General features: G+C 33.8%; 2 protein-coding genes across 3 annotated transcripts; one reads left to right on the forward strand and one right to left on the reverse strand.

Annotated features, from left to right (window-relative positions):
* Positions 1–211: 211 nt before the first annotated feature.
* On the reverse strand, positions 212–8,366 carry LOC132165938 (uncharacterized). Of its 2 annotated transcripts, none has more exons than XM_059576652.1 (11): positions 8,150–8,366; positions 6,876–6,971; positions 5,941–6,017; positions 4,846–4,922; positions 4,616–4,676; positions 3,855–3,922; positions 3,646–3,727; positions 2,464–2,541; positions 2,251–2,328; positions 1,092–1,211; positions 212–695 (listed from the first exon to the last, which is right to left on the reverse strand). In XM_059576652.1, the coding sequence occupies exons 2-11, from the start codon at positions 6,967–6,969 to the stop codon at positions 513–515; spliced, it is 918 nt and encodes a 305-aa protein (XP_059432635.1). In that variant the 5' UTR covers positions 6,970–6,971; positions 8,150–8,366; the 3' UTR covers positions 212–512. The 2 variants fall into 2 exon arrangements, with proteins under 2 accessions (XP_059432635.1, XP_059432633.1); XM_059576650.1 differs by having other exon boundaries at positions 2,251–2,334.
* Positions 8,367–11,109: 2,743 nt separating this feature from the next.
* Positions 11,110–14,391, forward strand: LOC132165335 (uncharacterized). Its single transcript, XM_059575856.1, has 4 exons — positions 11,110–11,502; positions 12,797–12,931; positions 13,307–13,402; positions 14,071–14,391. The coding sequence occupies exons 1-4, from the start codon at positions 11,211–11,213 to the stop codon at positions 14,205–14,207; spliced, it is 660 nt and encodes a 219-aa protein (XP_059431839.1). The 5' UTR covers positions 11,110–11,210; the 3' UTR covers positions 14,208–14,391.
* The last annotated feature ends 1,003 nt before the right edge of the window (positions 14,392–15,394 follow it).

Genomic DNA, 15,394 nt, shown 5'->3' on the forward strand with positions numbered 1-15,394 from the left:
CTAAGAAGTATTTTTGAAGTTTTTTAGCACCCCTTTTTGCAGTTTGTACTTTCTATATATATATATATACGAAAAAGAAAAAAGAAAAAAAAAAAAAAAAAAGTTTGAATAGAAAACATATGTCGTTGAATTTGCTACATTCACAACCAGAATTAGGCAAATCACAATTTTAAATCTCAAAAAAGTTAGCAATCTTGGTCCTCTATTTTCTGAGAATTCCTACACAATTTTTGGTTGCAGCACATAAATCGGTTTGCAAGGCAAAACTAACAATCTATAGCTAGAGGTCTGCACTTGCAAATCCACACTTCGAACAAATTTTGAGATGCTTTGTATTACTTAAAATGATCTCATTCGTTCTCTGCTCTTTGTTTTGAACAGTTCATCTTTCTTATACCATGGCGAGGAAACCTAGCACAAGACATATACATGGAATTCCCAAGTAGGTAATCATTGTTCCATTTGTAGCCAAATTTTCTATCATTGAACAGATATCTCAGTACAATCTTCTCTTAACGACCTAGAACTCCAAAGAAAGGGTTGGTCATTGCAGACTTCAATTCATACCCAGCTGTGTTTAGTACTGCCATGTCAACCTTATCATGAGGAAGGTACAAGAACTCGCCTTCTGTCGTTTTCTCAAACCCACAGAGCTCAAGAAATTCCAGACCTCCACTCAAATTTCCAACTCTGTCCTGTTAAATAAATAAATAAAACGCGGAAATTTTATGACAAAAGTAATCCCTAGATCAAGAAAAGGAACAAAAAAATGTAGCAGGAAATCATGACAGGCAGCTACACCAGCATGAGAGGCGTAATAAACTTGTTAAGGCCATTACAGTCAATGGAAGGCTACAAAGACGGCTATTTTACTGTGAATTCCTAATTCCTGTCAAATCAGTGCATTGCTTGACAGCAGTGCTCAAAAGAAAAGCAAATATGTTAATCCACAATCAAGAGGGAGAGCTTTTGGTTGTCAGAATGAGGCCACATTTTTCATAAAACTGGACTACTAGTGAACCAATCTATCACATTTGATTACTTAAAATGGTCAAACTGCACCAAAAATAATCCACAATGAAATTGATTACCTGAAATAATGGGTTACTAAGTCGGATCTTCCTGAATTTTTCCTCATCAGGATTTTTGGCAACATTTCCAACATAGATCAGAAGAGTTTGGAAGGCCCTCCTAACTGTGGTGCCATCATCCTAGACCAGGGAAAAGGAAAGAGAAGAGAGAAGGTGGGGAAGAGGGGTCAGGCTACACAGAAAGTAACATGTAAATACAAAAGTTAATGATATAGCAAGTTACACTCTTAGCTAGTGAAAAAGGAGTATAATATGGGACCTTACTGGCAATGGCGAAACCTAAGGTTCACAATCCACAGACAACTTCTAATATGAATCTAATGCAATGAAATCCATCATAAGCTTCCAAGAAATGACCTCTATATTAATTAGGTTGTAAATGGTGCAGTTACCTTCACCTTAGTTTAACTACAACTTATAATACAGAGCTAAGAAACCAAAGGCTTTCTAGCATATTATTTCTTTTACAAAGTTTTTGCATTTAACAAAATGATCTTTCTGGCATATGCTTTCTTTTACAAGATGGAGGAAAAGAATCTATCTGATGAAGAATAAGAGCTAGTACGTTCCACTTATCTGACACTCTGGTACATAGGAAATCCATTACTTATAGACATCTTTAACCCAATGGATTTACGATACACCAAAATCCCTCTGCTCAAATTTGAGCAAGCCTAGTTTCATTGGCAAGAAGTCCCCTATAACAGATATTTTCCTTGGGAAACTTCAAGGTTCCACTTTATTTTTGAACAATTTCATATATAACCTACTGCGTAAGAAGCATTATTTAACCTACTGCATAAAGTAGACAAAAACTAGTTTAGGAAACTACCTTGCACTTAATGTGATGAATTTGGAGTAATCTCCAATGAAATAGATAACTGATATACTTAAAACTCCACTAGGGCTCCTAAGGTCCTTTCTGGACTTGTTCAAAGACACGAAGCGATTAGAGACAACAAGAAAATTGATGTGAACATTACTTATAGTCACGTTTTGCAGAGCTAGATAAATAAACATATAAACGGACTGGATATATGATGTTCTTTCATTTATGCCAACATTTCGTTGTGAAATTCCTCTCCTTAGTGCAAGTCAAGTACAAGGACCCAGATCTGGTTTGTGAACATGTTGGAAAAAACAGAGCGAAGTCATTTACCTGGTGATTACATTTAAGAGACCTTAAACATTCTCTCATTTGCTCAGCCTTTGTAACAGATTTCACAGGAACTGAGTTCTGCAACTTAACAATAGTAAAATGACATTTTCTTTTAGTTCCATAAAAATAAAATATAAAAAAAAAAAAGTACTTTCCTGCATTGACAAAGAACAGTGCTCAGATCTACAGATATTACTTTGAAAATATCCATACCTCTTTTCCCTGCAGAGGAGACGATTTTAAAGCTGCAAGCCTTTCTGGTGGCAATCTAACTCCAAATCTTCTTTCTACCTGTGAAGAAATCCATACAATTTTCCAAGTCATGCAGAAGTTCCTAGAGCAGTATCAAACTTTGAATCAGGAATATTAAATTGAATCCATAGTAAAGACCATACTAAACCAGCTGAAAAGGTTATGACAATGATTATGACACGAAACGATCTCAAATTTGGCAGCAATTTCAAACCAAATTCTTTGGGCGTATGTTTGATACATGAAACTATTGAACTTTTGTCTTGTTCCTGCACCTGTATGAGGGGGTCTTCAGGTCAGAGAGAGAGAGAGATCGTTGGGGAAGGTCAAAGTGTGAGATTTTGAGTAGCCATCTCTGTACTCATCTTCTATCTTTGTGAACCTTTTTTCCTTTTCTCTGCATGGATGTAGGTTTTAAGCCATACCACACATAAATGGGTGCGCTTTCCTTTTTCTCGTTGGCCATCTTATTTTCCTCTACTTCCTTATTGCCATTATCACTATTAAATTATACATGATAGATTATCACAAATCCTAAAATCCTGTTCTTTTGGATAATGGAAGATTTATCATTTATATTTTCTAGAACTCCTCTCACGTGTAAGCTCAGACTCCCTCTTGGTAAGTGAGATTCAATATGTAGAACTCTTTTAAATTAAATGGGAGATATATAGCACACTCAAGGTTTGAATTCAAGATACTTGCTCTAATACATTGATAAATCACCATTTATTCCAAAAATCACTTTTCTAGCCTTGCTTCTCTTTTGCAACTTGCTTGCCCAGGGTTCACTTGTTTGCCCATCCATTTTGAAAACCTTAATCCTATATTTCCCAAGTAGCACAATTTCCATAATGTACATCTACCAATCCAACTAGCACAACTTCCATAAGGTACATCTAGATTCCCATTATTTCTTTCTTTTTTTTCTGACCCTAAATGTTCTGCATTGATATTGAAATTTATTAAACATCATAAACAGAGCTTAGATCTCTACATAGAAATGGACAGGCCCAACGTAAAAAAAACTTTTTCATGACGCAATGATATTGAGATCTCTCAAACATAATATACAAGTCCAAAATACTGATCTTTACACAATTGTGGTAAGAATAAAGAAATATGGCAAAAAATTTCAAACACCTTATCCTGCTCTAGTTTTTGCAGAATTCTCTCCCTTGCTCTTTTCTCCTCCTCCTTCTCTGCTTTCCACGAGACTAAATAACTGAAAAAAACAGTGTAGGTATTTATGTTTAGAATGAAACACAATTTCAACTGTTGAAAGAGAAAAAGAGATAAACGGACTTAGAACTGCTATACAGAAAGAGTAATTAGTGGGTCAAGACACAGACCGTTCTCTTTCATTTGCTTCTGTAGTTCTCTTTGCCTCAGTCAGTTCCTTATTGGCTCGAATCCTCTCCTGGAACAATAACACTATCTAGGTTACAACAAAGAAATATATACTATGTGAAACAAGGACTTAACAGAAGTCCCAAAATAGAACCAGAAGAGCTCGATTTGACAAAAACCAAACAATGCAACAGCAACAAGATTATCTAAGAGACAATAAACCTGCAGTAAATTTATCAACTAGTCATGTCTTTTAGGTGGGAAAACTCAAGAATCATCTTGACCATGTTGTGATTAAATGATGGAGAAGAGTAAACTTATGAGAAAATTGCAAGGATAAATGTAGAAAGACTTGCATTAACCTTCATTTGAACAATAGAAAGTTAAAATATTTTCTAATGTCATCTCTTATGAACCAATAGTCTGCAATGCATTTTAAGTGTGGTGGTACAATTCAACTAAAGTAACAGGGTATAAAGTTATATAATGATATTATCATATTAATTCTTTTTATCAGTTTATTATTCATAAGTTGTCAATTTCACTTCAAAAGTTCTCTTACAGATATCAACACCATGTTCAAGAGCATCATTTAAATTGTCTTTGGAACACCACCCCCACACACACCCCAAAAAAAAAAAAAGAAAACACAAAAGAAATTTTAAAAGAAAAAAGTGAAAAGAGTTATGAAACAAAAATAAAATGTAAGGTACAGGAGTATCATATAAGGAAAGGGGAAACCATCAAAATAACTGCATAATACCCGCTCCCTTTGTCTTTCCATTTTCTTTTCTTCTTCTTCTTTCTTCTTGCGCACTCGATCCCTGAAACTCAGCAACATCAGTAGTCATCGAAAGAAACCAGACAGCCATAAATAGTATAATATATAAAAAGGTCAAAAAATGAGAAAGAATCTAATGGGAATTTCTAGACACTAAGAAGAAATTTAAATATAGAAAATAATAATTGTTACAATGAAACATAAAAGAAAACCTTAGTTCCTGTGCCTTTATTCTCATTTGTTCTGTGATATGGAATGATTGACAGTCAACGTCAATGTCCACTGCTACCTGGGAGAAGTTGGACAGTTCAAGCAAAGTAAATCCTGTGACAGTATGTTCAAGGCCAAAATTTTTTTAACGTCATGTGCAAAATGTTCAATATATGCACCCTAAAACAGCCATTTCTCTCCTCCTCCTTTTCAAAGAATGAAATCAAGCAATGAGGCTTACAAGAGGCAAAGACAAAGCTCCCATATAAATACACAATAAACTACAAAAACAAGATCATATTATAAAAGATAGTTAGCCAAACTACAATAGATTCCTTCTAAACTTCAGGTCTTACAACCCAATCAAACATGCTCAGGAAAAAAGCATCTATATGAGAAAAAATTTCAATCATGTGATCATGCTCTAACTATATATTAAGATAAGGTTTGAAAATATTCCAAAAACAAAATCTGAAAATTATTTGCCAATACTTGCTCTATTTAAAATTTTTTCTACTCTTTACTTCAATAACAACCAAGAATATGATGAATTCAGAATCTTATAGCAACCTTCTATATGTGGCACTGTGGCAGACAATCTGAAAGTCATTAATTGGGTTCATGCATTGTTAATTCCATTCAAAAGGAAGAGGCTGAATTTGCGTACTATATGCAGAATGCTATTTGATTGAGCTTTATAAGTGATTACAAATAGCTCCAATTGTAACTTTGGCTGATCTTTTTAGTATTGGAGTAATAGCGCTGATGTGACTACTGCTTCCTTAGGTTGTGACAATGTGATTATCAAAGATTTCAGATCTGTGAAACACATACCAACTTTACACTCGAGATGTAGTTGCTAAATTTATATTAGCCATGATTGAGGATATGGTTCATATGAATGAGCATTCTGTTCTTTTCTTCTGCTAGGGAGTAGGGACCAGGGGGAGGGATAGGGGAAAGGGGTGGGGAGAGGAAAAGGAAAAGTATGCATACTAAAAACCACATTAGTTGATAAAGATTGAAAATTCAAAATAGGAATGTTATTGAATAAAAATAGCAACAAAATGATAGACAGGCAAGATGAGAAATCATACCAATGGCATCTCATCAATGTTTGAGTCATTTTCATGATCAACGAACCAATTTATAGCTTCCTCTAAGCTAGAATTGCCTGTTTCACCGAAACATTCACATTCAAATTTAGGAAAGTAGCACAGGAACTGCAAATAATCAAAGTCTAAAAGACAAGTAAAGCTATCATGCCAAACTAGAGGGCTTGAGCACCTTGAAAGCTAAAATTGTTTTCGGGCTCATGTCTCAGAGGAGCACGCATCATGATCAGATCATGATCTTCCACCTTTGGCACAAAGTTTTCTCTTCATTTATCAATAATGTGACCTTCGACGTGCTAGGTGACTTCACTAGCAACATCACTAGCTAGGAGTGCACACCAATGGGAACAGGAAACAATTCACTGTTGCTATGCCCTCATGGTGCATGCTACACCATGTGCTGCAGCATATATCATGGTCTCACCCGTAGCTAAAATTTGCATTGTGGCCCCTTTACCACATCATGGGAACCCATTAGTTTTCCTTAATTTATCAGCCTGACATGGCATGTTTCTCTTTGAATCACATCGGTGCAACGTTTGGAAATCTCCCATCAACATCAGAGATACATACACACCCATCAATGGGAACCAGGAAACAATTTACTGTTGCTATTCCCTCATGGAGCATGCTAAATGACATGCTGCGATATTTATCAAAGTTTCACCCCCAGCTAGAATTCGGATTGTGGCCCCTCAAACCACAACATCTTAGAAATCCTATTATTTTGTCTTAATTGATCAGTGTGATGTGCCATAAATCTCAAGTTACATCAATACAAGGTTTGGAAACCTCCCATCAACACACACACAAACAAAAAAAAAAAAATTATGCACAAGAATAATGAAGTGCACAAAAAAAATATTACGCACCATAATAATGAAGTGCACACACACGTCTCATAAAAAATTACGCACCAGAATAATGAAGTGCTCGTGTTGCCCGTGCCCTTGGAAATCCCATGTCTTCAAGTTGTTCAAGGAGTTTCTTGTTTACTTCGGGCACAGCCATTTCTATAATTTTTTAAAAAATTAAAAATTAAAAAATTAAAAAAATAAATAAATAAATAAATTCATGAGACATCCAATGTTGAAGTAAAATCATATACCAACCAATCTTTCAATTCGACGAAGTAACAAAAAACTTGAATGATCTATGACCAAGACAATCTAAAACATATTATTCAGTTCTATCCAAAGACATTATGAAAGGTTGTGTGCTCCAAATTCAAAATTTGGTAGCCTGCTCCAAATCCAGAAGCAACCCCCACACCCACCCCAATTTTCATAGGATTGAACCACAACAAACCACCTTGTAATTAACGAGAAAGCACCTGCACAATAGCTGTGGAACAATAACTAACTTCACAGAATCAAAGGGCATAACAAGTCAATTCCCCACCTTCACATCTTTTATGACATAATAAATTAATTAGTTGTACATGTTGCACATAGATCTACAAAATTGGAAAGGCCACCCATTATTTTTAGAAACCATCCATAAAAACAAGACCATGACTCAAGGGCTCAAGGGACTTCATACAAAAGCAACCATATTCACTTCACATGCAAGAAACAGGAGATAATTTGAATTTCCACCTAAAGTTATTATTCAAAAGACTAATAATTTCTATCTACGAGTGTAAGGGGTGAGAAGCCTACCTACCATGTTCGGCAAACTTATCAATCAAAACACCTTAAATGATTAATTAATAAAGCTAAGTATGATCTCCCTCCTACAGATAATCCTATGGCATGACCTAAAAAGCAACAAACTCCTCACACAGAGCAAGCAAGCATCTCCATGCCCAAAAAGACCTTCTAATCCTCAACTGAAAAGTATCATCACTTCCCTTCAGCTCTCCATTGTTGCCAATACGATTCAAGAAGAAAACAAACGCAAAGACATTCAAAGTCCTATATTATTTTGTACCTAATAAAGCAAAAATCTCCACCAAACCATCCCTAATTTCCTTTATCTAACATGTTCCATAATTTGACTCAACCAAGGCTTTCAGTGTTTATATATATATATATATATATATGGAACCAAAAAACAATACAGAGCAAAAATCTTAGAGCTACAACATTCGTCTTTTAATTTTCTCATGCAGCCAATCTGACGGACTAGATAATACCCACAATTACTCCGAATTATATGCGTGTGTAAATAGAAAATGAAAAATGAATACCGCTTTCGATCGTTGAGGCTTGAGAATGAAATGGAAGATGAAAATTTTAGCAGGCAGTCTCAGAATGATTTGGTGAAATGGGAACGGGAGGCGAGGTATAACTGGGGTTGGAAGTTGTTCCAGGAGCTTCAGGGAAGCCCTGCAATCTACGCAATCACGGAAATGGAAACCCATTGAAGAAGAAGAAGATTCTTTATTGTATCTGGAGCAAAGAGAAGGGAAAGCCTGAACACTTGGTTCTTTGCTGATCCTTTTTGCAACATCTGATTCTTGTATTTATAGGTTTCCACAAACCTACCTCAATGGGAAGAAAAGAATTCGAAAATATTACTAATTTAAAAAATATATATATATATATTCCAAAATAAATTCAATAAAATAATAATCAAAGAATTAAAGTCATTCAATACACAACAATTGAATGAATAATTAATCCAAGAAATCTTAAGACAACAGAAAAAGGAAATCTTCAAATACTAAGGTAGAAATCAAAGAAGATGAGGATGAATTTAAAAAATTAATAGAATAGGATTTTATTAATAGGATAAATTTTGAAAATTGGGATACTAAAGTAGCAATTATAATCAATAAATAATATCATTTTGCTACAATAATTTCATTAGAATCAGGAGCTGATTTAAACTTAATACAAAAGGGGATAATTCCCTTTAAATATTTTGAAAAAAATAAACAACAACAACTCAAAAATTACCCCAAGCCAATGGCCCTAAACTTAATATTAATTAAAAACTCTAAATTGCGAGTAATGATATAAGGAGGACTAGAGTCCTCCTACAATCATCCCAAATGTGATGTGGCATTTAAAATCACCATTGAATTTGAGATGATCATTATTGAATTTTGATATGTTAGTGATTTTAAATGACATATCATATTTGGGATGACTCTAAGAAGACTCTAATTTTCCTTATATCATTACTCATAAATTGCACATGTTTGCAATGAAGGAATATGTTTTAAGACCACTTTTATTCTTGTAAAAAAATATTACTTTAGTCCCCAAGAGGTAGCTCATTCGGCTGTGAACCACGTCTCATGAAGCGGAGGTCACTAGTTCGAATCCCCTCTCCCCCTTCCCTTGTGTGGACATGTCAAAAAAAATAAAATAAAATAAAAATATTACTTTGAATAATATTTGGATATCCTCAAACAAGATTGAACATGTGACAATCTTTCTTCATCTTTTTTTCATTTCTTTTAATATTGAAAATTTAAAATAAAATAATCTTTCTAATAAAATACATTATAAGTGAATTCCTTCTAAGAAAATAAGTAACAAAATCTGACAGAAGGTATAATTATTTATGATGTGGGTGTGGGTGTCCACTAACTGGTTTAATTATTAAAATATTTTGTTATCACAGAAGAACTTGGGATCGAATACTATTAACATTAGAAGGATTTGAAAATAATTAAATAAATAAATAAAAATTTATCTTCAATTTTGTGTAGTCCATATATCTAATGGGCTTCTAATAAAAAACAATTTGCACACGTGAGATGAATGTTACTTTTTTATATGACTATCATGTTCTTATTATATGCAATCGAAAATTGTTAATTAAATCATATGAAATTTTGGACAGGAGTCTTAAAAAAATACATTTTGGTAAATCAAATTTTAAGATGAATTGAGTAGAGTGTGTGAGAAGAAATTCTAATATTAGTGTATTGGTATCATTATTTTTAGCATATTTTAAGCAAATTGCACCCCATTCATGAATAGTAGAACTAAATATTTGGAGACATATATAGATGAATTTAGTTCAAATGAGTTCAAAGGTAATTAGGTTATGCAAAAGCGGATTTTGCATGGTTGGACTACTCAACGGCCACATGCAAGATAAGAAAATTGCCACTAGATTGGCACCGGCCGAAAGCTGACAAAGAGCCTCCAATAGTTAAGTCAATATATAGAATATTCATTTAGAAAACATCGAATATAGAGATTTTGGAAACAATTACTTACATCTTTTTTGGGATGATCTCCTTCTTTTTATAATGGACTCCTTGTTTAATTGCCACCCTATAGGCCCTTGATTGTCTAATGAGTACACCTTTAGGTGTCCAACCTTGAACCCTTTGCTTATTTATGATATCACCAATTCAACTACTTCCTTAGATAAGACAAGAAAAGGATTCTCTCTATTTTAAATTAAATGTATAGTATTTATTTTATGGTCATGATTTAAAATTGATGTATCTAACGGTATATATGAAGTTAATATTAACATTTAAAAATAATAATAATAATAATAATAATAATGTTGAATCATGCACACCATTGAAAGTATCAACTTTAAATCACAACCATAAAATTGATATCATCAATTTTATTTGAAATTGAAAGGATCCTTGTTTGAGCCAATTTTTTTTTTCTTCTATTTTTATAATTTTTTATTTGAGAGTAAAATTTTAACTTTAAAAATGTTGTCAGACAAAAGGTGAAAAACAAAACGATAATTTTATTATATAGACATACTAGTACTACGGCATTCTAAACTAACTCTTAGATTTTTTTTTTCTTTTAACAAGAGGTGTTTTATGATTGATTGGGACTTACCACATCAACCTCATGCAATAATTATAAAATAAAAATATAATTTCTAGTATTACTCTTATAATAATAACAAAGATATGTCCCTTGCTTGTAATTTTTTTATATTATGTTGTTTTACTTTTTTAAGAAAAATAATATTTTTTTTAATTAAGACCCACAGCCAAATAGTGGGTCTGCCCCCCTTGTTTTTTTTTTTTTTTTTTGTTGGTGCTGTTTTAATTCTTAATTTTTAAATTAAAGATAAATTTATAAATTTTACAAAATTATTAGAGATATGTTACCTGTGTTTTAAATCTTCATTTTTTAACGGGCAGAAGGATTGCAGACTCCTCTACCGTTCCACTAATATAAACAATAGCAATTATAATTTGCTTGAGACACTTCGAGAAACCGTTGGAAAGCAGAGTCCCACACCCACTAGAAACAACTTCGCAACTCACAGACACAGAGAGAGAGAGAGAGAGAGAGAGAGCGGTAGTGATGAAGTCAAGAATCGTAAAGCTCTTCTGCCCTTCAGTATCAAAAACGGTCCCGTTCGTGGCGCGGGACAACCAGAGGCTGGACCTTGGTTCCATAGCCCTGACTTTTGGGGTAGACCCAGCAACTTTGAAGCTCAACGGTCACTTTATAAGCAGAGGGGTTGATCTCATCGCCTCCTCAGTCACCTGGAACGCCCTTCTCTCTTTCTTCTCTGCCAGAGGCTTATCCACCGGAAAAGACGACCAAGACGCGCTTGTCGTTGATGGGAAGCTCATCAAAGTTGGTACTAAGCGTAAGTTGTCTTATTTCATTCTTGGGTTCTTTGTCTCATGCTTCGCTTGGTTTATGAGAAAACGTGGGAAGATGAAATAAAATTAGAATTTATGAGCTTTTTCTTTCTTTTTGCACTAGACTGGCATGGTTGATATTGAAAGGTTGGTTATTTTTTTTCTTTTATTTTCTAATTTTTGTTAGAAATAAAGTAATAGGTGGAAAAGGAAAATGTGGAAAAGGAAAAGAAACCTCTGGTACTTGTTTTAATTTGAAAAGTTGATTTCTTTTTTTCTTTCTTTCTTTCTTTCTTCCACTTCAATATTGCCATTATAATTTGGGTTGGGGTTAGTTGATACTTTAATTCTGACTTGTATTTGATTGAAATTGTTTGTTTATTCGTTTCTTCGGATGAACTAAGGTGGTGCCATGCTCTGCTTGGCTTCCAAGAAACTGTAGGAAAAGAGGAGGGGGTTTAGCTGATGTTTTATCTCACTGCCATTGTAGTTAATTGAAATTGTTTATATTGTGTATACAATTGCAAGGTTTGTGTCCCACATCGGTTAAATATAAAAGGAGTGAATGGTTATAGCTAAGTGGACCCAAGCCCATTAGCTTAAGCTTTTGGGCTAAAAGTGGTGTTCTAGCATGTATATTAATTTGGTTAAAAAGATGTGCATCGAATTTTAAAATGAATAGAATTTTAAAATCAAAATATGCCCTGCTGCACTATCTATTGACACCCCTCCCAATATCCCAACCCCCAAATTAAAAAAGAAAAGGAAAATAAGGGAAAGAGAGAAGGATAACCTGATTATTTTTCCTATAATTTTCACTTTCAGTAGTATATTAGCTGTCTCTGCATACCTTACTTATCTCATGTCACTCAGATGAATTTCTAATCTGTCATTGGCATTCCGACATAACAATTCAGAATCATATTGGTGCATCAGTATCAACTCTACTAGTTCTATCATCTTTTTTTATTTTATATTTAATTGGGATCAAGAAGAGTATGTGCCTTTGGTTTCCAAGTGCTCAGAATATGACTAGAAAATTAAAATGTTGTTGCTCCTGTAATGTGCTATTTTCTTCTATGAGTCTTATACGTTGCATTCAAATTGGACTTTGATCATGGTGACATTTCAAGAGGGATTGAGTTGTTTGTTATATTAATTTTGTAATCTATTGTTTTTAACCTATCTGCAAGAAGGATTGAGCTACAAATGGCTTCAGGATTTATCCAAAAATTGGATAGTTGTACATGGTGTTTGATCACTTATTTCTTTAAGTAAGATTCGGCTGTGATTTTCCAGGGGCCCGTGACCCTCGAGATGCTGTTGATGGAAGTTGCTGTGTAGCGGAAGATGAAGTTGATCGTGGTAGTAGAAGGCGACAACCTGAAGATGTCAACTTGGTGAAGAATAAAAAGTTGAAGGAAGGAAACTCAGGTAAAGTTTGGACTTTGTGGTGATAATTTCTGGAAAATTAGAATTCCTTAAGCTGCTATCTTATCATGGTCTTCTTTTTAATGTCTAAAATAGGCTTCCTAACAAAATTTGTTATTGAAAAAATATCTGTCATATGCAACAAAGAATGATATACATAAAGAAAACGAAAATAAGAATTTGGCAGCTGCTTTAACCCGTTGTTGTAATTAGGGGTAAAATTAGTTGCGTCTTCAAGCCATGTGTCAATTTGGAATCTACTTGATATGGAAAATATTACATATCATTTGGGGCTGAGAAAATATACTTTCAGCAAAAAATTTCACCTTGTGAACAGGTCATTCACTGTGACTAACCTGTGGTTGGGTTTTTCAATAGGAGAAGATCTTCATGGCCTCAGCAGCCTCAAGAGAAAGCAATTGCTGGAAGATGTAAGCCTACTCAAGAAGTTAAAGATAAATGAAACCGACTCAGGTACATTAACTAGACATGTGAGTTTTGCGGCTTTGTAACCTTTGTTAGTCTTGCTTGTAGTCATCAAACATGTGCAGTAGTTCTCCTATTCTCCACAGGACATGGAAACCAGGTGGTCTCTGTTGGATTTGGTTTAAATATTTGTGCTGAGATGGAAGCATTATCTCTCATTTCTGTCTCAGTGGCTTCCAACATGAGTCTCGCTTTTGCATAATTTGATTCTAGCTTTTTGTTCCACCCTCGTCTTTTTCTCCTTCTGCGGGAATTTCTCATACTTGAGCTGCTACAGTGTAGCTAAATGGCCTGTCTTTGTAGGAACATGATTTTCTCAATTTCATAGTTAGGATTTAAAGTTGATAGATCTAATGGTGTACATGATATCAATGTTGGCACGTCTTTAAAAAAATTTAAATAATATGACATCATATATATCGTTAGATACACCAACTTTAAATCTTGACCATGAAATGGATATGATTTAAATTTCAAATGAAATTGAGAGGACCCTTGTCGTGTATTGTATTATCTAACCCGATCAAACATTTAATGAGAGAGATGCCTTTTCAAATGTGCTAGCAATTACTCCCTTCCCCATATCAAAATAATAGTTTTCGATTTTGTTTACCATGCAAATCAAATTGTAAACGATCCCGTTTGCCATATTGCAGGAATTAGTGGACAAGGAAATCACCACCACAACACCCTGGCATGCTCCCAATTCACATGCAGTTACATGAGTAATAATTTGAAGCGGATGCGAGAAGATGAGGCAATTGTAGCTTCTCCTTGCAAGAGGATCAGATGAGGCTTCTGTTTGTTTCTTTTCTTCCATTTTTTTTTCCCCTTTTTACTTGATGAGTCATAATTACACAATGTCAACTTGTAAATGAACTTAGATGAGGATATATAGAAGGGTTGTAACTTTGTGAAATCTTGTAATTTAATTTGTTTTGCTATAAATATAGTAGGAAAAATATATGTTTGTGATCTGCACAAAGCTTATCTGCAGCATTTTAGAGCAGACTTTCATTTTTAAGGAAATCAAAAAGATCCTAATTTGTCTGTAGATAAAGATTCTTCATGGTGCTTTACAACCTTCCCTCCCATAATCCTACTCTTATTAGAAAGAAAATACTATGTGTTCTCTTGGTATTCTCTTGATTCTATGTGGATATAATTATTTAAAAAAAAAAAAAAAAAAAAAAAATTCTTTATTTCTCACTTAATTTTTAAAAAATAATATCTACTTATTATGACCAAAAAAATACTAAGAAACCATCGAGAACACTTAACATTCTACTATTGGATAATAAATGCCCGAAGCTGTCAATTTATTTGTCATTTTCCTTCTATTTATTATTAATAAATTATCCTTTTAACAATTCTATTAAGACTTAATTGGTCTGCTGAAGCAGAGTTGGGCAGGTGACACGTCATTGTTAAGTAAGCCACCTACTTTACAGGTTTGCTCTTTAAAATCTTGTGTCACACTTCCATCTGGAATTCTGGTCCAAAATCAACTACCGTATATAGCAGCTCAACAAAAGGATAAGAGTGTCAAAGCAAATCTTGATCTTCATTGTATATATGATTGAAAACGACACGAGTATACATATGAAACACACAGTGAAAGTAATAATGTAAACGAAATGACATCATTCTGTTCATCTTATGGAAGAAAGAAAGAAGAAGAAATGACGTCATTTATATCTTTAATGATCATTAGTCGGTGGTTTATTCACATAATGTCCATCTACATTATCTGGGAGTGGGAAATGGCGATGATTGCGATACCAAAGAATTTTGTTGGTTCTTTGCTTTTCAAAATGGTACGTAGAAAATGGAAGATATGGACAAATTCTTCAAAAAAAAAAAAAAAAAAAAAATTGAATAGGAGAGATTTAAGCAAATAGTCACAACATGGAAGAAAAACATTTGGGAAAACTTCACTGAAGACCTCCAAACTTCTACCCATTTTGAAATACTTTTTCT

Source organism: Corylus avellana, chromosome ca11 (assembly GCF_901000735.1).
Source record: "Corylus avellana chromosome ca11, CavTom2PMs-1.0".
Taxonomy (NCBI): domain Eukaryota; kingdom Viridiplantae; phylum Streptophyta; class Magnoliopsida; order Fagales; family Betulaceae; genus Corylus; species Corylus avellana.

Coding starts and splice junctions, on each gene's coding strand:
- LOC132165938 (XM_059576650.1), bottom strand. CDS start 6,969: ATGGCTGTGCCCGAAGTAAACAAGAAACTCCTTGAACAACTTGAAGAC. Junction 2,335..2,463: donor CTCCTCTGCAGGGAAAAGAG/GTATGGATATTT, acceptor ACTATTGTTAAG/TTGCAGAACTCAGTTCCTGT. Junction 1,212..2,250: donor CTCTTAAATGTAATCACCAG/GTAAATGACTTC, acceptor TCCCTGGTCTAG/GATGATGGCACCACAGTTAG.
- LOC132165335 (XM_059575856.1), top strand. CDS start 11,211: ATGAAGTCAAGAATCGTAAAGCTCTTCTGCCCTTCAGTATCAAAAACG. Junction 11,503..12,796: donor CATCAAAGTTGGTACTAAGC/GTAAGTTGTCTT, acceptor GTGATTTTCCAG/GGGCCCGTGACCCTCGAGAT. Junction 12,932..13,306: donor GTTGAAGGAAGGAAACTCAG/GTAAAGTTTGGA, acceptor GTTTTTCAATAG/GAGAAGATCTTCATGGCCTC.